The 26,363-nt window shown below is 38.6% G+C and overlaps 1 protein-coding gene across 5 annotated transcripts in view; it reads left to right on the forward strand.

Annotated features, from left to right (window-relative positions):
- The window catches only part of COL4A6 (collagen type IV alpha 6 chain), a 310,397-nt gene that overhangs the window by 124,542 nt on the left and 159,492 nt on the right, over window positions 1-26,363 (forward strand). For all 5 annotated transcript variants that reach the window (XM_008072174.1, XM_008072176.1, XM_008072177.1 and 2 more), the window contains exon 3: window positions 18,696-18,779. In XM_008072174.1, coding sequence (XP_008070365.1) covers window positions 18,696-18,779 — 84 coding nt within the window. The remainder of the gene's footprint in view (window positions 1-18,695; window positions 18,780-26,363) is intronic.

Raw genomic sequence — 26,363 nt, forward strand, 5'->3', positions numbered from 1 at the left:
GTAAGTTTCCCATAGTTTTGATTTGTTGGTTGCTATTTTCCTGCATTTACTATAAAGAAATGTGTTGATAGTTAGATCTAGAAACTTGATCAGATGCCATTTCTCTCTCTCTCTCTCTCTCTCTCTCCTCTCTCTCTCTATCTCTTCCTCACCCTTTTCCTCTCCCTGTCCATCTCCCTCTCTTCTGCAAAACCATTTCATCAGTAGTGTTTTATTCTTCCATCATTATCATTATTTTTTTTTTTTTGAGTTGGAGCCACACTCTGTCGCCCAGACTGGAGTGCAGTGGCTGCTCTGGCCACTGCAGCCTTGACCTGCTGGGCTGCGGCGATCCTTCCGCCTCAGCCTTCCAAGTAGCTGGAACTACAGGCGCACGCTACCATGCCCAGCTCATTTTTTGGTTTATTGTAGAGATGAGGTCTTGCCAAGTTGCCCAGGTGGGTCTCGAACCCATGGGCTCAGGCAATCCACTCACCTCAGCCTCCCAAAGTGCAAGATATCAGGCTGAGCAACCGAGCCCGGCCATCATTATCATTATTGATGCACAATATGTCTGCAATGTCTACTTGTTCCTCTTTCAATAATTCCAGCAGCTGTTGATATTTATACTTGAATCCATTATTTCGTTGGAGGTTGCAAATGTTGATTCTATAATTCTGTCTTTTCCTGTGCATATAGTTTGGTTTTTTTTAGCAGATACTTTTTTACCTTTTACTTTTATTTTTTTTTAAGGATGTGAGGTACAATTCAGGGTTAGGTATACAAATGTTCATTATGCAGGTACCCTTGTTGATGAGGTGTGTCCCCTCCTCCCCTGGCAGTTTCCCACTACTGCCAATCCCGCTTCCCCACCCCCCTCCTGGCAGTTTCCTCGTACTGCCAATTCTTTTTTTATAGTATTACGATAATTGTTCAAGGTTCGCTTATGAGTGATAGTTCTTAAATTCTTCATTTAGGAGAAATTAGCTTTTATGGTTACCCTGAGTTATAGTTTGTTTAGTAAAGAAAGGATAAACTCTTGATTCTACTACCATTTTAAAAATAATTAGCTATTTCCCTAGCATCCTCCAGAGGTGACCAGTGAGGTGTCTATGTGTGTGGTGGTGGTGGTGGTGGGGTGCCATTATGGTCTCACAATGTTTTAAATATTTTACACATTTTATTTATTGTAGTTATCAATATTCATGTTCAAGTCATCACTTATTTGGTCAATGGGAGCCTATTCAGGTTGGCTTCTGAGTCCCTTTGAGTGGCCCTAAAATTTTGTTGTGTTTTATTAACAGTGTTACTGAAGTATAATTGACATATAGTAAACTGCAAATATTTAAAGTATACAGTTTGATAATCTTAGACAAATGTATACAAGCATGAATGCATCACCACAATCAAGATAATGAACATATACATCACCCCCAAATGTTTCCTCATGCTCCTTTGTCATCTGTCCTCTCATGCCTCTCCATCATCTTTTATGCTTGGGCAATAACAAATCTACTTACTGTCATTAAAGATACATTTTAATTTTCTAGAATTCTATGTAAATGAAAATATAGAATATGCATTCTTTTCTACTGGCTTTTTTTTTACTCGGCATAATTATTTAATACTCATTCATGATGTTACCTGTATCAATAGTCCCTTATAAGATATGTGATTTTCAAATATTTTCTCTCAGTCTGAGGATTGTCTTTACAATCTCTTAAGAATATATTTGGGCCGGGTGTGGTGGCTCAAGCCTGTAATTCCAGCACTTTGGGGGGCAAAGGCGAGAGGATTGCCTGAACTCAGGGGTTCAAGACCAGTCTGGGCAACTTGGTGAGACCTCGTCCCTACAATAAATAAAAAATAAAAGCCAGGCCTGGTAGCGCACACCTGTAGTTCCAGCTACATGGAAAACTGAGACAGAAGGATTGCCTGAGCCCAGCAGATCGAGGCTGCGGTGGCCGTGAGCATACCACTGCACTCCAACCTGGGCAACAGAGTGATATGCCTACTCAAAAAAAAAAAAAAGAAAAGAAAATAATATTTTTCAAAAATAGAAGTTTTAACTTAGATGATGTAGATGATGTCCAACTTCCCAACTCTTTCTTTTATAAATCAAATTTTTTTGCATTGAATTTAAGAAATCTTTGCTTCATCTAATAGTACAAAGATTTTCCCCTAATTTTTTACTGGAAATTTTAACATCTTGGTCTTAGTTTTACATCTACAGTTAATTTGAGTCTGTTTCTGTACATAGTGTGAAGTACAAATCAAAGATTATTTTTGGTTTATTTTGCGTATTGGAGGTCCATTTGTTCCAGCACGATTTGTTGAAGACTATCTTTTCTCTACTGAATTGCCATTGCAACTTTGTCAAAAATCAATTTACCATATATTTGTACATGTAAATCTACTTCTGGACTCTCTATTCTTTTCCATTAATATATTTGTCTGTCTTTACACCAATAATGCACTGTCTTTGTCACTGTAGCTTCACAATAAATCTTGAAGTCAGATCCTGTAAGTCTTAAAACATTTTTTGTCTCTTTCAAACTTGTTTGGGCTATGCTAGGTCCTTTGTATTTTCAGATTGCATTGAATCTATGATGATCAACTAGGGGAAAATGATATTTTGACGCAATCCATTTATTTAGGTCTTCTTTAATTTTTTCAGCAATTAAGTTCTGAATGTGTAAGTACTACACATTTCTTGTCACATTTCTCCCTGAGTATTTCATACATTTGATGCTATCATAATGATATTCTTCATTTCTTTTTTGTCTTTAAATGTTCTACTTTTTAAATTTTTATTTTAAAGATGTGGGGTACAATTCAGGTTAGGCATACAAATGGTCATAGGTATTCTTAATTTCAATTCCCAATTGTTTGTTGATAGTGTACAGAAATACAATTGATTTTTCAGTACATTGGTCCACGTGTCATCCAGCATTACAAAACTCGCTTACTAATTTATAGGTTTAATTTATAGGTTTCTAATTTAATTTATAGGTGACTAATTTATAGGTTTCATACTAATATATATATATATATATAAGTGTATGTATATATGTGTGTGTGTGTGTATACACTATAAGTTCTAGCACAATGTTGAAGTAATGTAGATGTCTTTGACTTGTTTCCAATCTTAGTGGGGGAAGCATTGAGGCTTTCATCATTGAGTATAGTATTATCTGTAGGAGTTTTTATAGATGCCATTTAGCAGGTTGAGACATTCCTCTCGATTTCTAGTTTGCCTTGAGATTTTGTCAAGAATGGGCTGGGCTCGGTGGCTCAGCCTGTAATCCCGCGCTTTGGAAGGCTGAGATAAGTGGATTGCCTGAGCCCACGGGTTCGAGACCCGCCTGGGCAACTTGACAAAACCTCATCTCTACAATAAATCAAAAAATTAGCCGGGCATGGTAGCACACGCCTGTAGTTCCAGTTACTCGGAAGGCTGAGCAGAAGAATCGCCGGAGCCCAGCAGGTCAAGGCTGCGGGGGCCAGGAGCATGCCACTGCACTCCAGCCTGGGCAACAAAGTGAAACTTCAACTCAAAAAAAAAAAAAGAATGGATGGTGAATTTTCTCAAATTTTTTTCTGCATCTATTGAGATAATAATTTTTTTGTCTGCTAATATAGTTCATTATATTGATTGATTTTTAGATATTCAACCATCTTATCATTTTTTAAATAAACTTCGCTTGGTCATAATGTACCATTATTTTTATATATTGTTGCATTCAATTTTGTAAGTTTTTGTTAAGAATTTTTGTATCTATATTGCTGAAAAATATTGGTCTTTAATAGTGATGCTGGACTCACAGAATGAGTTAGAAATTAATCCTCATCTTCAGTTTTCTGGAAGAATTTGTGTAGAATCAATAATTATTTATTCTTTAAATGTTTGGTAAAAATCACCAGTGAGGCCATCTAGCCCAGGAGCTTCCTTTACTGGAAAGTTTTTAACTGCAAATTATATTTTTTAATAGGTAAGGAATATTGAGATTATTTCTTCTTCAGTGAGATTTAGTAGTTAATATCTTACAAAGTAATTACCCAATAATAAGCTCTTACTTCAGAAAGACTTTTAAAAATCTTTTAAAAGATCTGGGTGCAGTGGCTCACATCTGTAATTCCAACAAGTTGGGAGTCCAACACGGGAGGATTCCCTGAATCCAGGAGTCCAAGACCTGCCTGGGAAACATAGCAAGACTCTGTTTCTACAAAAATAATAAAAACATTAGCCAGGTGTAGTGGTGTGCTTCTGTAGTTCCAGCTACTCAGGAAGCTGAGGTAGGAGACCCTACCTCTAAAAAAGTAAAATAAAAATAAAATCAGTTTTGCATGTCACTTTGCCTGGAAAAAAAAGAAAAGTATATTAGTTTTGAAGTCATTAAACATGGTACCTGAGACAAAAATACTGGACCACTCTTTTGCCTATGGCTTTAACTGAGGCCAAAACATTCGAACTGGAGTTTAAACTTCACTTATGACATATAATGCTTTTTGTCTTTTTTTTTTTTTTTTTTTTTTTTTTTTGGCATAATGCTTTTTAAAGTCCTTTCCCACCAACCAAGTAGACTACGAGGCTTGTTTCTATTTTCGGCATATGAGAAGGGATTAGGGTTGTTTCTCCTAATTTTAGAAATGCAGGCATACGTGACAAGTTGGTTTGTCTTGTTCATGCCGTAAGCAAAATGAAAATTAACTTCTGAAAGGATTTACAGCTTAAAGTTGCAGCCATAAAATTAGATAAAAGTAACATGTTGTTCTTGGCAAATGAAGACAGAGATCCTGTTTTGCTATTTACTGGGTTTTGTACTTTGCAGGATTTCTTTTCTTTTCACTTCCTCCCCTAGTCATGAGGGATGGAGTTCCTATGAAGCATTTGATTTTCCTGGTTCAGCATCTTCTCCCCATGTCCTCTTTCTCCATCTCTGAGCAAAGTGAAACATCTTTAACCTTATCGATACCTATTGGCCTTAGAGACTGTCTACATTGTAAGCTAAACATCTAGTTAAATGTTATCTTTATGAGAATGACCTGTATTTGTCTCCTATTCTGTCTTCTAATCGTTGCTACTGCTGGTTAACTACACACATGGACTCCCCATCTGTCTCAAATGGGCATTTGTTAGACTCTGTCCCCCTAGTCCAAAAGACAGAAATGGCAGTGTCCTTAACCATTTGGATTTAATAACAGAGAAGACTGCAAGCCTTCCATCCCCGGCTCCCAGGTACAAAGCCTAAAGGATTTTTGTTTTGTTTTCAACTTGAAATAATTTTCCAAAAATTATTATATAATAAATTAGCAGTGAGGCTCTGGGCCAAGCCACTAAAGTCCATGGGTCTCACTACATACCTAAAGTCTAGTACCAAGAATAAACTTGCAAAATGTAAGACATGCAGCCCCACCACACATTGCACAGCTAAGGAAACAAGCTCAGCCTAAACACCCAAAATCATTTTGTATTTTTTTTATTGGAAACCTGTCTCCACCATTTCTGTGACATAGTAAAAAGGCGAGGCTATTAGAGTGGGCAAGGAATACCACAATGAAACATTAACAGTGCTGTTGTTGGTAAAGAGGAAAGGTGACATTTTAAAAAGCATGTCCTAATTGTGTTGATATGAATTATATCTCAGTAAAGCTGTTACAGAAAAAGAAAGGATGTGACTAGGAGCTCCAGAGAAATGGATGAGATATAAAAGGTATTTCAGGAAAATGGAATAATCGATAAATAGGCCTCTATGACTAGAATACTGGAGGAGTGACAGGTGGCCCTGCATGGTAGGTCAAGACTGATTTTGAGGGCCATTAAATGTCATGCTTATGCCAGTAGCAGTGGCTCACACCTGTAATCCCATCACTTTGTGAGACCAAGGCAAGAAGATTGCTTGAGGCCAGCCTAGGCAACATAGTGAGATATCATCTTTACAAAAAAAAATCAAATAGTTTTACATGGTGGTGTGTGTTTGTAGTCCCATTTACTTGGGAAACTAAGGCAGGAGGATCACTTGACCCCAAGATCCACTTCACTCCAACCTAGGAGACAAAGTGAGACCCTGACTCAAAAAAAATTACATACACACACACACACACACACACACACACACACACACACACACACACACACACACACATAGAGAGAGAGAGCTTAGATTTTTTGAACTTTGCAGTTAATGGGGAGTCATCAAAGGTTTATTAAGGAAGACAGGACATAATCACATCAAAGTTTTAGAAAGGTGTCTTTTTAACTTCTCCAATTATACTCATCACTTTCTCCTTTTGATTGTAGTTATTTTCTTTATTAGACTTTTATTTTCTTAAGCATAAAGAATATGTATTCTAAATATTTGTTTTTAATCAGTATTGCTCAACACAGTGCCTTTGTACACAACTGTACATTAAAGATTGTCCTCAATTGTTTATGACCCAATGTAATAAAATTTGTTGCTGCAAACTGTAAAAAAAAAGGTTGTCCTCAAATTAGTGAAGTGAACCTGTTATGAGACAGACTTCGTTCTAGTCTTGTCCCTTTCTGGTTGTGTCCTCTCTGTTTAAATATGACTTAGGTTCATTCATTTTTTGCCATCCTACAACACAACCCATGTTCAGTCACCATCTTATCTCCCAAGAACCACTGCAGCAGTCTCTTCATTAGTCTCTCCACTTCACTACCAGCCTCTCCTGTCCATTACCAAACTACCACTAGAAAAATGTTTCTGAAACCCCAATCTAAGCATGTTACTTCCTGCTTAAAATTATTCAGTGACTTCCTATTACTCTGAGGATAAAAACTGACCACCCTAGCATTGTTTGCAAGACTCTGCATAAGTGGTCCTTGCCTGCCTATACAGCACCATCACATGTCACTGTCCCCTTTACATTCTTGTTTCAGTTACTCTGGCTTTCTTTTACTTTCTCCTGCATGCCATGCTGTCTCTCCCTATAGGACATATGCATATATTGTTCTGTTTGCCTGAAAGATTCTCTGTTTTGTCCTCATCCCTTGACCTAGTTGATGCTTCCTTATTCTTCAGACCTCAGCTTAAGCTGTTCTTAGATAACCCTTCTTTGATTCCACCAACCAAGCCAGTGCTCCTGTCACATGTTCTCACATCCTTCCATTGGTCTCCTTTGTATCATATACAAATTATAATTAAAATATTATTATTTACTTTTCCAAAATCTACTCCTATAGTTGCTTGAAGTTATCTCCTTTATTAGGCTTTTAGTTTATCAAGGGCAAGGAATATGTTTCTTCAATATTTACCTTTTTCAGTAGTGCCCACCACAGTGCCTTGATGCATAGCAGCTGTGCATTAAAGATTGTCCTCAGTGAAGTGGACTTGGTGTAAGACAGCCTTGGTTTTAGCCTTGTCCCATACTAGAATATAAGCGTCATGAGGGCAGAGGACCAAGTCTATTTTATTTAACAGTATACTCCAAAGATGTGACCAGCCAAGCACAAGAGATACAGAGAACCCCCACAAGACATCACATGAGAAGACAAACCCCTAGACACATAGTAATTCGCTTACACAAAGTAGGCACATAAAAATAAATCCTAAAGGCAGCAAGAGAGAAAGGCCAGACTACAACTGGGAAAAACCAATCAGAATAGCAACAGACCTATCAGCAGAAACACCACAAGCAAGAAGGGACTGGAGTCAAATACTGAAAATCCTCAAAGATAAACAATTTGAGCCAAGAATTTCCTACCCAGCCAAGCTCAGCTTCAACAGTGATGGAGAATTAAAATCCTTCCCAGACATCCAATCCCAAGAGATTATGCAGCTTCCAGACCAGCTCTACAAGAGACACTTAAAAAGGAATTAAGCACAGAAGAGAGGAAAAAAAGAGAACAGCAGAGCACAGAATCAACAGAGAATACAGCGCAACAAGAAACTTGAAAACACACACATATATCAACCCCAAAATCAAAAGAAAACAAACGAAGAAAAAACTTTATAAGAACTTCATGACAGGAATAAACAATCACATTTCAATAATCAGCCTGAATGTGAATGGACTAAATGCACTACTGAAAAGACATGGAATAACAAACTGGGTAAGAAACCATGATCCAATTATTTGCTACATCCAGGAAATATCTCACTACAAGGGATGCACACAGACCCAAAGTTAAAGGATGGAAAACAAGTTTCCAGGCAAATGAATCACAAAAGCAGGCAGAAGTTGTGATCTTAATATCAGACACAATGACTTTTAAGCTATCAAAAATTTAAAAAGATACAAGAGGACACTACATAATGATAAAAGGTTCAATCCATCAACAAGAAATATCCATCCTAAACATATATGCACCCAACACAGGAGCACCAGCATTTATAAAGCAACTACTAAGTAAACTAAAAAAAGATATTGACTCTAACACTATTATAGCAGGAAACTTGAATACCCCACTGACAGCCTCAGATAGATCATTGAGACAAAAAATCAACACGGAGATCCAGAACCTAAACTTGACACTCCACCAAATGAACTTAATAGACACCTACAGATTATTCCACCCAACAACCACAGAATATACATTCTACTCATCACCACATGGAACGTACTCCAAGATCAATCACATCCTTGGCCAAAATCAAGCATAAACAAATTCCATAAGGTTGGAAATATTGTCATGCATCCTCTCAGACCAGAGTGGAATAAAAATAAATATCAACACCAATAACATTTCCCCAAAACCCACAAAGACATGGACACTAAACAGCATGATGCTGAACAACTACTATTTCAACACTGAAATCAAAGCAGAAATTAAAAGATTCCTGGAAACAAATGAAAATGAAGAAACATCTTACCAAAACCTCTGGGATGGCATGAAAACAGTTCTCAGAGGGGAATTTATATCTCTACAAACATGCAGCAAGAAAAGGGAAATATCAGAAGTCGAAAGCCTAACAAGTCACCTAGGGGAGCTGGAAAGAGATGACCACCACCAAAACCCCAACTTTAGCAGAAGAATCCAAATCACAAAAATAAGAGCCCAAATACAGGATATAGAAGACAAAAGTATCATAGAAAACTCAACAAAACAAAGGCTGGTTCTTTGAAAGAATTAACAAGATGGATGGGCCCCCTAGCCAGAATGACCAAGAAAAAGCCCAAATAAACACAATCAGAAATACAAAAGATCAAATCACAGCTGACCCTGAAGAAATACAAAACATTATCAGAGATTACTATGTACACCCATATGGAAACAAACTTGATAACCTAAATGAAATGAATGACTTTCTGACATCACACAACCTCCCCAGGTTGAAACAAGAAGACATTGAGACACTAAATAGACCAATAACAACCCAGGAAATAGACTCTATCATATAAAAACTACCTACCAAAAAAAGCCCTGGACCGGATGGCTTTCCAGCAGGATTCTACAAAACGTACAAGGAGGAGCTGATACCAATCCTATTGAAAGTATTCCAAGCAATTGAAAAAGATGAAATTCTCCCCAAATCACTTTATGAAGTTAACATCACACTGATACCCAAACCGGGTAAAGATCCAACAAAAAAAGAGAACTACAGGCCAATATCCCTTATGAAACTCAAAATACGAAGTGCCATTTACGATAAACCCACATCTAACATATTGCTAAATGGACAGAAACTGGAAATATTTCCCCTGAAAACTGGAACAAGACAAGGCTGCCCACTCTCACTTCTCATGTTCAACATTGTGTTGGAAGTCCTAGCTAGGGCAATAAGACAAGAGAAGGAAATCAGGGGTATCCAAATAGGAAAAGAGGAAGTCAAATTATCCCTCTTTGCTGATGATATGATCCTATACCTTGAAAATCCAAGAGAATCTGTCAGAAACCTGCTTGCACTGATAAAGGACTTTGGCAGAGTACAAAATAAATGTGCAAAAGACAGTTGCATTCCTTTGCACCAACAACAAGAGGCAGAGACCCAAATAAAAAGCGCAATTCCATTCACAATAGCCACACACACAAAAATGAAATATCTCAGCATCTTCCTAACCAGAGAAGTGAAAAACCTTTACAATGAGAACTATAAAACACTACTTGAAGAAATCCAAGAAGTTACAAAGGAAAAATATTTCATGCTCATGGTTAGGAAGAATCAACATTGTTAAGATGTCCATCCTACCAAAGGCAATCTACAGATTCAACGCAATACCCATTAAATTACCATCATTCTTCTCTGACCTGGAAACGACAATGCAGAAATTCATATGGAAACATAAACAATCACAAATAGCCAAAACAATTCTTAGCAAAAGAATTGTTCAGAAAATGTACAAACAGTACAAATAATACTATAAAGTAAGTAAAGTAATACTGATTTTTTTAAAGTACCCATAAAAGGCACCTCTCTCAATGCTCATCTTTCTTTTCCTGACTTCTCAGTTTCAGGCTAATTCTTGGAACCAGTGGTAGTGGGTCTAATTAACAAAAAAGGAGTCAGAGAGTGAGGTTACCTGATTTCTTATCCCAACTCTGATAGTTAGCTTTCTATGTTGAAGTAATTTAAGAGTTGAGCTTCCATTTCCTCATCTTTACAATGAGAATTAATCATCAAGTGAGGACCTATTAGGCATCCTCATGCACAGTACTAGATACTGTAGTGGTAAATAGTGCCAGCTGACATATAATAAGCACAGTGTATGCTCAATATACCAAGCACTTTATGGAGGGCATCATCTCATTTAACCTCATTAAACTCTATAAAGTAAATTATTCCTATTTTATAGTTCAGGAAATGAAGCTTAGAGGATTGAAATTGATTTGTCTTACGATGAACAAACCAAGGTCTTCATCTCAAAAGAACTTGATGTCTAGGAAGTTAGGTGAAAATATAGATAAAAATCATTGTAGTATTATATTTGTTTGTATGTTCCTACATATACATACATCTAAAAGACCTATTTCATTTTTGTGGTGGAAAATCAAATGACATTTGATGTGAAAAGTATTTTGAAGAAAGCTGAAGTTATTAAAATAGGAAAGTTCTCTTTTTGTGTGTGTGTTTGTTTTTTGTTTTTGTTTTTGTTTTTTTTGTGTGTGTGTGTTTTTTGTTTTTTGTTTTTTGTTTTTGAGTTGGAGTCTCACTCTGTCGCCCAGACTGGAGTGCCGTGGCCGCTTCCGGCCACCGCAGCCTCGACCTGCTGGGCTCCGGCGATCCTTCCTCCTCAGCCTTCCGAGTAGCCAGAATTACAGGCATGCACTACCACGCCCGGCTAATTTTTTTTTTTTTTTGTAGAGATGAGGTCTCGCTGCCCCAGGCGGGTCTCGAACCTGCGGGTTCAGGCAATCCACTCACCTCAGCCTCCCAAAGGCGCGGGATTACAGGCTGAGCCACCGAGCCCCGCTTTGTTTTTGTTTTTTGAGTTGGAGTCTCACTCTCGCCCAGACTGCCCAGGTGGGTCTCGAACCTCTTATGTTGCATAAAATCAGGATCAAGCAGCCATTTCAACAACCAGTTAAGAGTTAATTAAAGAAGTATTTATTATATTCCAAGTACTGTCTTGTTTTGTACTATGTAGAGTATTAATAGGTCCTAGGCTCTTTACAGTACCACCCCTTCTTGCTTCTGAGACACAGTCACAATCCTAAACCCACACATTTATTCAGCCCCACCAGGATCAACCATCCACTGATGCTACCACCATTTTATTGCTCCCTTCCTTAGGAAGCCTAGATTCTATGGTCCATCATCATAATCACTTCTTTCCATATACCCTTGATTTCCTTGCTCCTCTTTTCCTTTATCATTCTCACCTAGCAAACCCCAACCCTGATTAAATCCAACTCTTCCTCCAGTCTGTATTTGTATTCACATGGTTGAACAAAGCTAAAGAAAACCTCACAATAATGATATCCAGTGTTCCTTAAAGTCCATGACTACTAACCTCAAGTAGACCCTTAGGGTTACCTTGCTGTCCTACCACATTCCCCTAGTTTATGCATTCTCCTACTCTCCTAATTGATTATATCATACCTCTTCTCTCCTCAAACCTCCAATACTACTCCCTGTTCTTATTCTCAGCTTATGACCTTGAGGGAGAAAAATGAATAAAATGAAAAGAACTTCTGCACTTTTCTACTACCACATTGACCTACCTGTATCCACATATTCTGTCTTCCCACCTGTCACCATGGATGAACTTCCCATTGTCTTATTTAAGGGCATCCCATCAACTTATGTATTAAATACCATCCTCTCTTGTCTACTTAAAGTCACCTCCCACCAATTTTCTCATCTCTCTCCTGTGTCAACACATTTCCCCCCAAAATACTGAGAAGATCTGCCTGTCCCTCACTGCATTGTAACAAGAACAAGAAATCAAACTGTGTTGTGTTAAAACATTCAGATTTTAAGTTTGTTACTCCAACATCGTTGTGTCTATACTGTCATGTCCTTTGCACTCCATACTGCCATAATCTGCTATCTACTCAACTCCTCCATTTTGCTGTTTAGTAGACATCTCAAAACTAGAATTTCTGATGCCTTCCAAGACAGTTTCTCCAACTGTTTTCTCCATCTGAATAAAAGAAAAATTATATCCTTCTAGTTGCTTAGTACAGAAACTTTGGAGTCATCCTGACTCCTCTCTTTCAACTACATCCCACATTCAATCTATCTGCAAATCCTAGCAGTTCTACCTTTAAAACATGTCTATGACAGGTGTTCAGGGTTCACTTATGAGTGAGAACATGTGGTGCTCAGTTCTTTTTTCTGTGATAGATCACTGAGTATGATAGACTTCAAGAAAGGGATTGGCAGTAGCAGGACACTACCAGGGGAGGGAGGGGGAGATACACAAGATCAATAAGGGCGCATGATCCCAATCCAGGCGAAATGAGGTCCAATGGGAGGCCCAAACTTCACCTGAACATAGACCACTTATGTACCCAATCCTGACTTGTACCCCACATCTTTAAAATAAAAAACAAATAAATAAGCATGTTTAGAATTCTTTCATTTCCATCAGGCTTTATGATTGCCCCTGTGGTCCATGCCAGCATCATCCTCCTACTGGAACAATGCAACAGTCGCCTAGGAGATCATTTTGCTTCCACCCTTGCCTCACTATAGATCACATGGCAGCTTGAGTAATCCATCTTAAAAAGTAAATCAGTTGGTGTCACTCATATGTTCAAAATCATCCATTGACTTTCCAAAGGTAAAGTTCTTACAGTGCTTTATAAATTCTCATATGATCTAGCCCCTGTTCCATCTCTGGCTTCATCATCTACCCCATTTTCCTTATTCACTCCACTCTAGCACTCTGACTTCCTTGCTGCTTAGCCAAAACATCAAATATATTATCTCATTTTTACTGCATTTGCATTTGCTGTTTCCTTTGCTTGGAACACACTTTCCTCAGACATCCACATAGTTTGCTCCCTCATCTTCTACAGCAGTGGTTCTTAAACATTAGTGTGCATCAGAATCACCTGAAGGACTTGTTAAATCATAGATTCCTGGGCTGTACCCTAAGATTTATAATTTAGTATATCTGGGAGGAGGCAAGAATTTGCATTTCTAACAAGTTCCCAGGACCAGGGATGCTGGTCCAAGGACTGTGCTTTCAGAAACACTTTTCTGCTCAGAAGTCACCTTATAAGCAAGGTCTTCCCTGACTTCCTTATATAACATACCAACCTGACACCAACACTTCCTATCCCTCTTACCTTGATTGATTTTCCTCTATAATACATATCATGTGGCAAATGTGTATGTACTATTTATTTATTTACTGTTTTTATTCCCTCTGGATTGTAAACACCATGAGAGCAGGGACTTGGTTTCACTTATGGTGTATAATATAACTTCTGTCCCCCATGTCTAGCACAGTGCCTAGCACATAGTAGGTGCTGAATAAATACTTGTTGAATGAAAGATCTAAATAAAATGTTGCACAGCCAGTCTTCTAAAACCCAAGCTTCTGGCATAGTTTGCTCATAAAGATAGCATGCCTTTGCAAGCCATTCAATCACTCCAGCTAAATCTTTCTTATATTCGATCTTGCTTCCTGGGTTACCTTTTTCATCATTGTCACCCTTGCCACCACCCATGCCAGAAAGCAATGGTGATGTTTGGAAAAGCATATTGGCTGGTGGTAGAGGCATTATGAAGTAATTCCTTATTGTGGGAAACCATGGGAGAAGAAGAGTACCAGATGATGGTAACCTCCAATACTTGTAATGCAGTTGTTCCAAGGGCAATTATTTCATAGCCCTTCAGTGAATACCTGCTTATGCAAGGGCTTCAGAAAAGAATAAGAAATAGTCCTGATTTCAGTCTGATGGTAGAACCAAATAGATTGAGTAACATATGGCAAAACTCCATCAGCAAAGAGAGTAAGAACTTTTGCCCGAAATTGCTGAGAGAAAGGCAGAGTTTTGGGGTGTCTTACCAAGTAGATGGTGTTTGGGCTAGGTTTTCAAGAATGAATAGAAGTTTGGCTTGTGGTAAATGGGAAAAGGGGGTATAAAAGCATTTTGGACAAAGGAACCGGCACCAGTCAGGGTATAGAAGTGTATGCTAGAGATACTAAACATATTTAAGAGTAGGTCATATGCAGACATCAACCAATCCAAATGGACATCCTGACCAAGCAGAGTGAACATTAGCCTTAGACAAATTGGTATGGCCATACCAGTGCACACCACTTGATAATTAGCTCTAGAAAGAAACCAGAGTGTTGCATAAATGCTGAGTAGTCTGGAATAGCTAATATGAAAGTAATAATAATAACTGACACAATGCATACTGTGAGCCAAACACCATGCTTTGGGTGTATGATCTTATTGAATCCTCCCATCAGTCCCTATAGAGTAGAAAACTGTTGCTACTTCCATTTTGCCAATGGGAAAATTGGGTATCAGAAAGATAAAGTCACTTGCTTAAGGTCACCCATCTCAGAAATAATAGAACTGAGATTTAGACCTGTACAGACTAACTCCAGAACTTTACTCTTAACTAAGGTATACTGCCTTGAATAGTGGCTAGAACATAGGTTTGCCTCTTTAACATTGTGGGGATAAACAAAGAGGTAAAATAGATTGACTTTTTTCTTATAGAAATTAGTGTCCGGATGAGGAAACAAGACTCTTAGCCATGAAATTTAAGGGAACATTTCAAGGACTGTCCCATGGTAACATATGACACTTGCCCAATGAATGAGATATTTAGTGAATGTCATGGTTTTTCACCAAAGCTGAAGTGGCTATGGAAGAAATAGAACGTGAGCTTGACTGTGAGGGGTATGGAATAATGGGAAGAATATTGCCATATATATTAAAATATATATGGCAATATTATTTTACATATAATAAAAAATGCTAGAGTTTACTTGATAGCAATGTGACACAGGCCAAACTAATTTCCTTCTTATTCTCACCTGAAAATGGGTGATTTGAGTTAGACCAGTAGTTCTTAACAGAGGTACTCCCCAGGAGGTATTTTGGAAATTGTGAGGCCATTCTTGCTTGTCAAAATAATTTGGGGTGGAGTGGTACTTGTTAGATGGCAGCCAGGAATGATAGATACTCTATATACTACAAATAATTGTCCTGCATCCTGCCCTATATTTGGAAGACCCCTGGATATTCATGGAAGTGAAAACTGTTTATAATTATCTGAGTCTATAACAGAACCACAGTTTACATATAGAAATTTTTTTAATGGTTTTATTGGTACTGATTGAAACTACTCACTAAATGAGGGGAAGATTGTACTTTTATTCAGATTGACACCATGAGTTATTTACCATTTGAGACTCACTGCACTAAGCAATGGCACTCATGGTACCATTGGGTCAACAATACCATATCTCAGTGTCATTCTGTGTCAGCAATCTGTCACATTTGTAATGATCCTGCATAGAGCTGTTAGCCTCTGCCTACAACTTCATTCCATCTTCTAATATAGCCATGTATAGCTTTTCACATTGAAATATATATTGTTTCATTATAAATTAGTTTCCTTTTGTTTGTTTGCTTATTTGCAATGCAGTTAGGGCATAATATGTGTTTTTAAATTTTTTGCTTACATCTTTATTATAATTTATCAACATGAAATTCTTTTCAGGATAGCAAGAAAGAGTAATAAATAATTGTAATAAAAATAATGCACTGGTCTTAGAGAGTTAATAACCACTGTATTAGATGATTTCCCAAAGCCTTTGATGTTTTAATTTTTCTGTGGGTATAAGAAGGATTGAATTTTAAGAGGAAAGGGAGAGCATTCCAAGGTGGGAATGACACCAGCCATGTGACCTGGACAAGCAGGGGGTAAGTGTCTCCAGACAAGCCAGGATAAGGCAGAGGCTTCCTCAGGGTCTAGTCTGGTCATGCTCCCTGGAAGCTACTCCTTCATCCCTCCCACCTCACTGTAATTGAAGACTCCTGGGGAAACTGCCAGAGCTGGCATTGCAGGAAATTGCCCTGTGGCCAGTGGAGCTTCTCTGGTTACTTTCCTCAGTGACAGAAAACAGTGATGGCTTCCTGTCTGTTAGTTGGGTATCTTTGCCTCCTTGTTCTGACGAATTCCTAAGAAACTTTAGCTTCTGCTCCTTACGTTTTTACTCAACTCCTGTTTCTGGAATTTTTTTGTCCTGTCTTATCCAGTCCCCTTGCCTCCAGCCTCCTTGCTCCATGCTAGATATCTAGAAATGTTTAGTCTAGGATAGACCAGTTTTATGGAAAGCCCAAACAAACACTGGAAGTAAGACATATCTCTGAATAAATGCCACTTCAACTTTGCAACACCTGTTGAGTTCTGTGCCTTAAAGGAGCCTACTTTTATCATTTAATTGCATGTAATAATTTTTTTTCTTCTTACTAATTATACATGCTCACTGAAGACTGTTTGGAAAACACAGCAATGTTTAGAGATGCAAATACAAATTATTCATAATACCAAGAAGTATAATACTCAGCATTAGACAAGGTAAAGATTAAATTCAGTGCTGCCCTTTCTGTTCTCTATTCTATGCCAGACCCCAGCTTTCTTCTCCCAGAGCACCTCTTGATCTCACCCTTATGAAAACTTACCTGTCCTATATACCATCAAATGGAGGGCAAACTGGAAAGTGTACAATAGCACTTACCATGTCAAAGGCATATGAGAAAGATAAAATATCTCACACAAGGAAGGTGTTTTGAATCTAAAATAGCAATATTTTGTCAGAGCTCTGCCATCACTACCTTATTACAGAGGTGTTGTGATGATAAAGAGTTGTGGAAATGTCTAAAAGAGATAAGAGACCATCTGAGAAATTCACAGTGCTCCCCAGGAATTAGGAAAAAGCACACAGTACACAAAGGCAAGAATGATTAAGTGTGAGGTCAGCTTATAAATATACCTTTCTCTTTGGAAAAACAGCCAACATTAAACAAAAAAGTCGGATGATACTAAATCTATCCCAGAGATAAAGTTCTTGTTACAGATAATAGTTAAATTTATGTTTTTCTTTTTCCCAAGGTGGATAAGGTCAGAATGGCAGTTTTTCTTGTTTTTGAGTCCTCATCTTAAGGTTGTGGTAGACAGAGAACTTAGAAAACACTAAGGTTTAAGAGTTAAAGTCAAGTCTTTGGATTTAGTTGGACATGGGTTCAAATCCTAGCTCCATTCAAACATTCCTTGAGTGCCACCCATGATTTTAGACATTGAAGATACAATGTTGGACAAGACAATAAGGTCCTTATTTATATGAAGCTTACATTATGGAGGGAGAAGACAGATTATCTAATGATGAAAAGATAACAGAGCAATATGATTGGAAGTAACTGGTAACTCAGAAATGACCTCTCTGTGAATGAACAATTGAAGTGAGATCTGGATGATAAAAAGAAGTCAGAAATTGTTTCTTAAAATCTAGAGAAAGGCACTCCAGGAAGCAGTAACAGCTAGAGCAAAGGCCCTGATACACAAACAGTTTGATGTTTTTAAAGAACAGAATGAACATCTACTTATATGGTTTAAGCAGAGTGAGCAAGAGAAACAGTGAGAACATGAGTTTGAAGAGCATCAACACACATCAGGTCATGTGGGAGCCTTGCAGATATTCAGTTCATCATCATCATCATCACCATCAAGCAGAAGAGAGGGGAAAATAAACTTGGAGAATTTGAGGGTGCTGCATGATACCACCTGAGAAATTTGGATCTGACCAACTGAGCATGGGATTGTCACTGCAAGGTTTGAATGGTGTGCTGAAAATGGAGCCTGAGGTGAATAATTTTGAAAGCAGAGTACAAGGTGGCTATTTGCATCTGTCACTACATTCCTAGCACTTAATTTATCTCAAGTTCTCTGCTACAGCTACTGATTTCTCAATGAGTGCAAATTCATAAGTCACTGGACACCTGCTTTCACACAAGAATATTTCTAGAATCTATTTCTAGCTTCATGTAAAGAATTATATTTTGTGACCAGAATTTCTACCAGTGAGGAGGTATCTAAATCACAGATCACAAACCAGCTACCAAACTGGCTATTTGGTGAGATGTAGACCTGACCTTAGAGGATGCTAACTTAAAATTCGTTTTTATTTCATTTGACTCCTGACACCATCAGTTAAGATCGTTAAGTCACTCTAAATTTACTGGTTAGAAGGAATATGGCTAAGGGCTAGTTTCCTTAGTAAAACATTGCTTCTTGGTTCTTTTTGTTTATTAACTTTTTTCTTTTTCTTAATAGGGAGAAAAGAAGTCTTATGGAAAGCCATGTGGAGGTCAAGACTGCAGTGGAGTCTGCAAATGCTTTCCTGAAAAAGGAGCAAGAGTAAGTTGCTTATTTCATTGTTGAAAGACAAATAGTCACATATAGCTGTTATCTGTTTTCTTTAGAATTAAACTGCTTGGAATTTACTCTTATGACCTCATGAAACAAGCAAAGTGATGAGGACCAGCTGGAAGGAGCTTTGTTAACTAATGATAGGCAGAACTAGACTGGTCAAATTCTCTGAGGGACCAAGAAGAGGTCTTCCTCATTGACTTAATGCCAAGTTTTCCTCAGAGTTCCATATGGAGTATTTCCAAAAGTTAATTGGGTTGTTCAAAGCAAGACTATGATGATGTTTGTAGATTTGTGTAAATTTTTATCACTCATTTATACCCACTTGACTCTTCTCTACCACTCTGGAGAATGGGTGGTTCAATTGTTATTTCCAGACTGGGGATACGACTTGTACAAAATCACCCTGCTTGTAACTGATAGAATCAAGAGTGCAGGATAGCTACGAAGTCCAAAAATATAGGTGACTATGCATGAAAAATTATTTATAGTTATTATATAAAACATAGGCTATCTTTTAAAACATTTTGATATATTCAACATATTGTCTCTCATCGACAATGCACAGTTCAAATTGTACAAATTGCAATGAACACAGTACATTGATACATTGCCATCGATCCTTGTCCTGTATATGCATAGACCCCAGTTGATATGTATCTCTGGTTTTCACTGAATAAATCTGTATCTTTAGTATAACTCAGAAAAAGTATTCAAGTGAGTTGAATCTGTTTACATTTTTTAAAAAACAAAATTTTGCGTACACACAGGTTGAGTATTTCTGAACTGAATCTGAAATCTGAACTGTTCCAAAATCAAAAATTTTATTTTATGAGCACCAATATGAGCACAAAGGAAATGCTCACTGGAGCATTTTTTATTTTGGATCTTTGAATTATGTATTCTCCAGATAGATAGATAGATAAATACATACATACATACATACATAGATGTTTCTAGAATTTATGGCCACACTGTAGAATTCTGATCGTCCAATTTCCAGCATTGTGGCTGCACTGTCGTCACACTCAAACAAGCCTAGCAGCTTACACTGTCAAAGGAAGATAGTAGCATAAATAGGTCAACTAAACCTTCAAAACATAGCCAAACAGGGAACACAGTGACCGTTCCAACTTCTCTTTCATTATCTTACATTTGCAGTAAAGTGAAATGTCAAACTATGCCAGAATTTGAAAGAATATAATAAAAAACCATCTCCTCATCAAAAGATATCTGACTCATTATACATTAAAGACATAGACTTAGAAAATCATAAAATAAGAGAAAAGGAAGTTATCTTAGTGAGCTTTTCATCTTACTCGCTGATTGTACAGAGAACAGACTCAAGCAGGAAAAAGACTTTCCAGGGTCGTACAACAAATTGACGACAGATTCTAGGCTATTCTCTGGGTCCTTTGATTTCTCACCTACTTCATACACTTACCCACTGCTGCCTCCCAGGGAAGCCATGGTAACATAGCCACCGAGGCCTATGCTCTCACCTCTCAAACATTTTAGAAAAAAATAATTCTGCAATAATATATGAATACATACTTAAACAACATGCAAACAATACAAACAAAGCAAAAGCTTCCCTTGATGCTCTCTTAGTACCATTATTGTCTTGTCTTTTTTTTGTACATAATCATAGATATATATATATATATATACATATGTATAAAATAATTTCATTTTCCGGCTTTCTTTTCCAAAATAAAATCATAAGAATATATTCTGGGCCCTTTTAAAAAATGTAATACTCCTTAAGATTGTTTTTTTCTACCCCATAGTTTAAATCAACCATTATCCCTTTTGGTGAGCACTTAGATTGTTTCCTTTTTTTTTTTTTTTTTTTTTTGCTATTTTATAAAATGGCAATGCTACAGTGGAAATCTTTGAGCAGGCCTCCTTATGTTCATCTCTAGTGTAGGTACTAAGGATCAGAGTAATCAGATACAAGGATAATAGAAATTTTAAGCTTTCAAAGCTACTGGTAAATTACCCTACCAAGTATCTTCCAATTTACTCTCTCATCAGCATTGTACGAGAGTGCCCATGTTTCTACATCCTTGCCAACATTTGATATTTTTGTTTATATCGTTAATGAAAAACTGTCCTAATTCCCTGACTACATGTGAGTTTAAGCATCTTTTCACATACTACCTGGAAATTTGTATATGTTCTGTGAGTTTCTTGAATGTATTTTCTAACTACTTTACTAAGTAATGATTCTTATTGACTTAATTTACTTCTGCAAAGACACAGCAAATAAAAAGATCCAAGTAGAAGCTGTTGAAATGTGAGGTTTGACACAAAGTGGCGTTTCCTAATGGGTTGTGGGGAGCTGGAAGCAGTTAACCCAACACAACAACCAGGGAACTAAGAAGACTCTGAACTGTTTGTTAAGTTGAAGAGCCTTTAAAAGTAGAAAATCTTGTATATCTGAACTGAGGACAGTCCTGCACCAGGCAAACATACCTACAATGACCTCATTATTTAACCCCTGACTGAGATGTTGATCTTTGAAGATGGAAGGCAGTAGATTACTGCAGGAAGAGCCTTTGTTTGGGTTCCAAATATCTGGAGTCCTAGTCTAGCTTCTCCTTTAAAAAAAACATCTGAGTGGTTGAAGAGGTGGAGAATGAAAGAAAATAGAATATTACTGCAAGGATATTTTCTTCAATATTTAGAAGACGAAAAGACTCCACACAGTGAAATATATTCCTAAAAATTTGTTTGTGGAGTCCAAATTTTCTAAGAATGCATTGTCAAGGTTATTGAATGAGACCAAACTGTATTTCATGAGTCAACAGCAGGAATGTCATATCTTCCAAACAGATAAGGCATGAGGCAAACTTTGTGAACATGGATGCTTGAAGCCATTTGCACCACCAGGTCCCGTTTAGTCATCCTCTCTTCCCTCCTGCGTTCCCAGGGCCAAGCAGAATTGTTTAAACTGGGCCCAGCACTATTGACCCTGCAGGACAGCCCCTCAGTACCCCTTTGTGCAGATGTCAGAAAGATTTGAGACTGTTTTCCTTAGCTAAGCAGAGGGCCCCATTTAGATTTCAAGCTGTTCCTCTTGAGCTGGGAGGGGAATGGAACGTTGGGTCACCCCTGAGATATGCTGCAGCCCTTGGCAGTCCCACCTTCTGCCCTGGGGAGACATCAAGCGCATAGCTTGCGGGGCAGTGTGTACTTGTCCTTTGCCAAAGGCCTCTTGAACTGACTACGACATTTACACAACACCTAGCACTCCTGCAAAACTGCAGTCCAACTCTTTTTGGCAGAAGCTATTACAAACTGATTTCTCAAAGGTATGCCCTGTCTCTTAAAAGCCCTTGCCTAATGATGGTACACTGCTCTGTACTTTCCAAAACATCTTTTCTCAGGAACTGTGTTATTATTATTATTTTTGAGTTGGAGTCTCACTCTGTCGCCTAGACTGGAGTGCAGTGGCTGCTCCCGGCCACCTCAGCCTCGAGCTGCTGGGCTCCGGCGATCCTTCCGCCTCAGCCTTCCAAGAAGTTGGAACTACAGGCGTGCGCTACCACACCCGGCTAATTTTTTGAGTTATTGTAGAGATGAGGTCTCACCAAGTTGCCCAGGCGGGTCTGGAACCCATGGGCTCAGGCAATTCACTCATCTCAGCCTCCCAAGGCGCGGGGTTACAGGCTGAGCCACCAAGCCCGGCTAGGAACTGTATTATCTGTACGCAACAAATAAAAGAACTGATTAATGACTTGCCCAAGGTCACTAGTCTGCTAGTGGCGAAACCTTATTTAGCCCACTTTAGGAGAATGGCAAGTTAAAAAAAAAAACATGCCTCATAGTGTTAAATAAAGTGTACACACTTCCAGATATTTGGATTTGAAGTTTATAGTTGATTTTCACTTGTCTTACTTGGGGGTTGGTTTTATTAACTGGAAGAACCCTTCTTTTGAGTTGTTCTCTTCCTGGTATTTTTTTTCTCTGTCATTTGTTTGAACAAAACATTTTAGGTTGACATTTCTATCCCTTCTCTTTTTTTCACTACTGGATTTGAAAGACATCTCTATACTATAGTCTATCAGTGTGTATTTGTCTGTAGTTGAGGACAGGAGTAGGGGACTGTTTGTTTTGTTCTGCATCTAGAACTCCTTTATACTATTTCAGAGTTTTCCCTGTTTTAACAGCATTCTCGTGTTTGTATACAACATGGTGAGCTCCTAATTATCCATACCTTCTAAAGGAGCATTATCACAGATAATCCAAAACCACAGGGAATGTTTGGATTCCCCTCTAGGTAAAGGCTGTTTGTCCCCTATTTTATGGCTTGAGAAGCTGTGTCCTAGCTTGAGAGTATATGAGGCTAGCCTGACTATCATGCGAAGCTGAGCCCAGGTTTCTTAATTCCTTTTCTCCTGCGTGCAACCTGCTATTTCTCTGCCCCAAAATATGTTTCCCCAGTGGGGGGGTGGGAATTGGCAGTTAAGGGAAACTGCTAGGGGAGGGGAAGCACACCTCATCAACAAGGGTACCTGCATAATGAACATTTCTATATCTAACCCTGAATTGTACCCCACATCTTTAAAATTAAAAGAATTCTAAAAAGTGTTTCCCCTGAATTCCAGAATCCAGATGCATTAACAACCAGTCCTTCAATTTACTCCACTTTTCTAAACATCTAGTGTTCCCTGTGTCAGCTGACTGGTGCCATGGCTACAAATAGACGTTTCCATTTTCTCCTGAATTAGGCAATTGCAATGTACACCTTTCTCTCCTCCTTGTGTACCTATCCCACATGCCTGCCATGACCAGTCAATACCACACACCAATGTCCTTAATCTCTACTGTTCCAGAGTAAAAACACATATTGCACATGACTTCCTTAGGTGACTGGGCCTTGCTCTAACTGCCTGCACTTAAGATCCATGCCTTCATTGCCCACTCAATTCTCAGCCCTCTGTGGGCTAGCCCTACCACTGACACTAGTCACCACTAACATGCTTGTTGCCAAATCCAATGGTCATTTTGTATTCCTTATCTTCCTTGATGTCCCTATCATATAAGACACCTCCTCTCCTGAAACTCTCTGTCCTTTAGATTTTATACTATCCTCTTTCAGTTGTTTTCCTACTTTGATTGGGATCTCCCTGGGTTCTGTCCTCATTCCACTTTTCTTCTAACTATAGGCCTCTCCTGAGGCGGTTTTATATACTCCAGGGATTTCAGCCACCACCCATACAATGATAAATATTAAATCCCTAGATTTAGCTTAAACATTTCTCTTTAGCTTCAGGTCAGCATTGTCAATTTCTTGCTAGATATCTCTGCTTGGATTTTCACTGGCACCATAAACATGTCTCATACATAACTCGATCACCAACCCCCAGATGTGCTCCTTCCTAAATGTAATCTATGTCTTTCCTATCACAACAAATGGCATCACCATGCACAGAGCTGCTGAAGTCAGAAACCAGGGAGTCATTCTTTTCTCTTCTCTTTCTTACTTACTACCACCTCCAATCATCATCAAATCCTGTTCATTTGTCTTCTGAAGTCAAGCTCAAATCCATCTGCTTTTCTCTATATATATTTTCTCTCTCCATTTCTCCAGTCAAGGGCTATACCGTTTCTTGCCAGAATTACCTCAATGGCCTTACGGCTGGTCTCTCACCCTCTAATATCATTCTCTCCCATCTATTTGCCACAATTCTGCCATAATTTTTCCAAAACACGAGTATCATCATGACTGTAAACTATTCTATGGCTCCGTATATTTCACAATAAAACCTTAAGTCTAGCAAGCTTGCAAAGTCTTCCATGACCTGGTCCTTAACTTAACCTCTCCTTCATTATCTCATCACTAGGAAACACCTCTTCAGAAAACAAGACTTTTATTTTCAAAAACACACGTGTTCACTGAACTATTTACAGTTCTCAGAACTTGCTATGTTGAATGTGTTGCAGGTTTTATATCTGCCACTCCTTCTATATGCACTATCCTTTCATCAGTTCTACCCATTCTCTGCTGACTTGCTTCTATTTATCCGTCCTTTAAAACTGAGCACAAGCCAGGCTCAGTGGCTCAGCCTGTAATCCCGCGCTTTGGGAGGCTGAGGTGAGTGGACTGCCTGAGCCCGTGGGTTCGGGACCAGCCTGGGCAACTTGGCAAGACCTCATCTCTACAATAAATCAAAAATTAGACGGGCATGGTAGCACGCGCCTGTAGTTCCAGCTACTTGGAAGGCTGAGGCAGAAGGATCACCAGAGCCCAGCAGGTCGAGGCTGCAGTGGCCGGGAGCGGCCACTGCACACCTGTCTGGGCGACAGAGTGAGACTCCAACTCAAAAAAATAAAAAATAAAAAATAAGTTGAGCGCAGATTTCACCTCCTCAAGAAGCTTTCCACGATCTGTAAGGCTGGGGTTATCTACTCTTATAATCATTCTTCTCATGCTGAATTACAGTCTACTACAAGTCTATTCACTTGTCTGTTGTCCACTATCTTATGAACGACTAAAGGAGAGAGACTGAGTCTTTCTAGACTTTGCAGGGTCAGTAGGCACTACAAACTATTTCACAAAAGACTGACCAACTGACCAAGCAATTTTACATGAGTATGATTTCAACCCTACTCTCCACATCCAGGATTGGCTGTTAGATTGCTGTTAGAAGCCAATGGGAGTCTCCAGGGAAGAATCACTGCAGTCATTTCTACATCTTCTTTAGCTCCTTTTATTTGTAAGAGTCACACACTCTGCTTTCTATAGTTTTCTCTAGGATTCTGCTTTCTCTAATTCCTTTGAGTTCTTGACCTTGGCCTCTTCTTTTGTCTGCTTGCTCTTTACTCTGTACCTAGCACTCCAAGGGACTTTGACAAAATGCTTTTATTTTACTACCAGCAATTCATTCTTCCTCTAAGAGGAGGACATTTATAAATAATTGTGAGTCAAAAGTAATCTCAAGCCAGGCACGGTAGCCCATGCCTGTAATCCCAGGACTTTGGGAGACCGAGGTGAGAGGATCCCCTGAGCCAAGGGGTTCGAGACCAGCCTGGGCAACTTGGTGAGACATTGTCTCTACAATATATCAAAAAAATAAGCCAGTCGTGGTAGCGCATGCCAATAGTTTCGGCTACTTGGAAGGCTGTGGCTGAAGGATCGCCTGAGCCCAGTAGGTCGATGCTGGGGTGGCTGTGAGCATGGCACTGCACTCCAACTTGGGCAACAGAGTGAGACTCCAACTCAAAAAAAAAAAAAGTAATCTCAGGCCAGGCACAGTAGCTCACGTCTGCAATCGCAGCACTTTAGGAGGTGGAGGCAAGAAGATTGTCAGAGCCCAGGGGTTTAAGACCAGCCAGGGCAACTTGGAGAGACTTCGACTCTACAATAAATCAAAAAACATGCCTGCAGTTCCAGCTACTTGGAAGGCTGAGATAGAAGGATTGCCTGAGCCCAGCAGATCAAGGCTGCAGTAGCTGTGAGTGTGCCACTGCACTCCAGCATGAGCGACAGAGTGAGACTCCAATTCAAAATTTTGTTTTAAAAAAAGTAATCTCTAACTTTCTTTTTTTTTTTTTTTTTTTTTT

This window comes from Carlito syrichta, unplaced genomic scaffold (assembly GCF_000164805.1).
Source record: "Carlito syrichta isolate Samal-C Ts95f unplaced genomic scaffold, Tarsius_syrichta-2.0.1 Scaffold314870, whole genome shotgun sequence".
Lineage (NCBI taxonomy): Eukaryota > Metazoa > Chordata > Mammalia > Primates > Tarsiidae > Carlito > Carlito syrichta.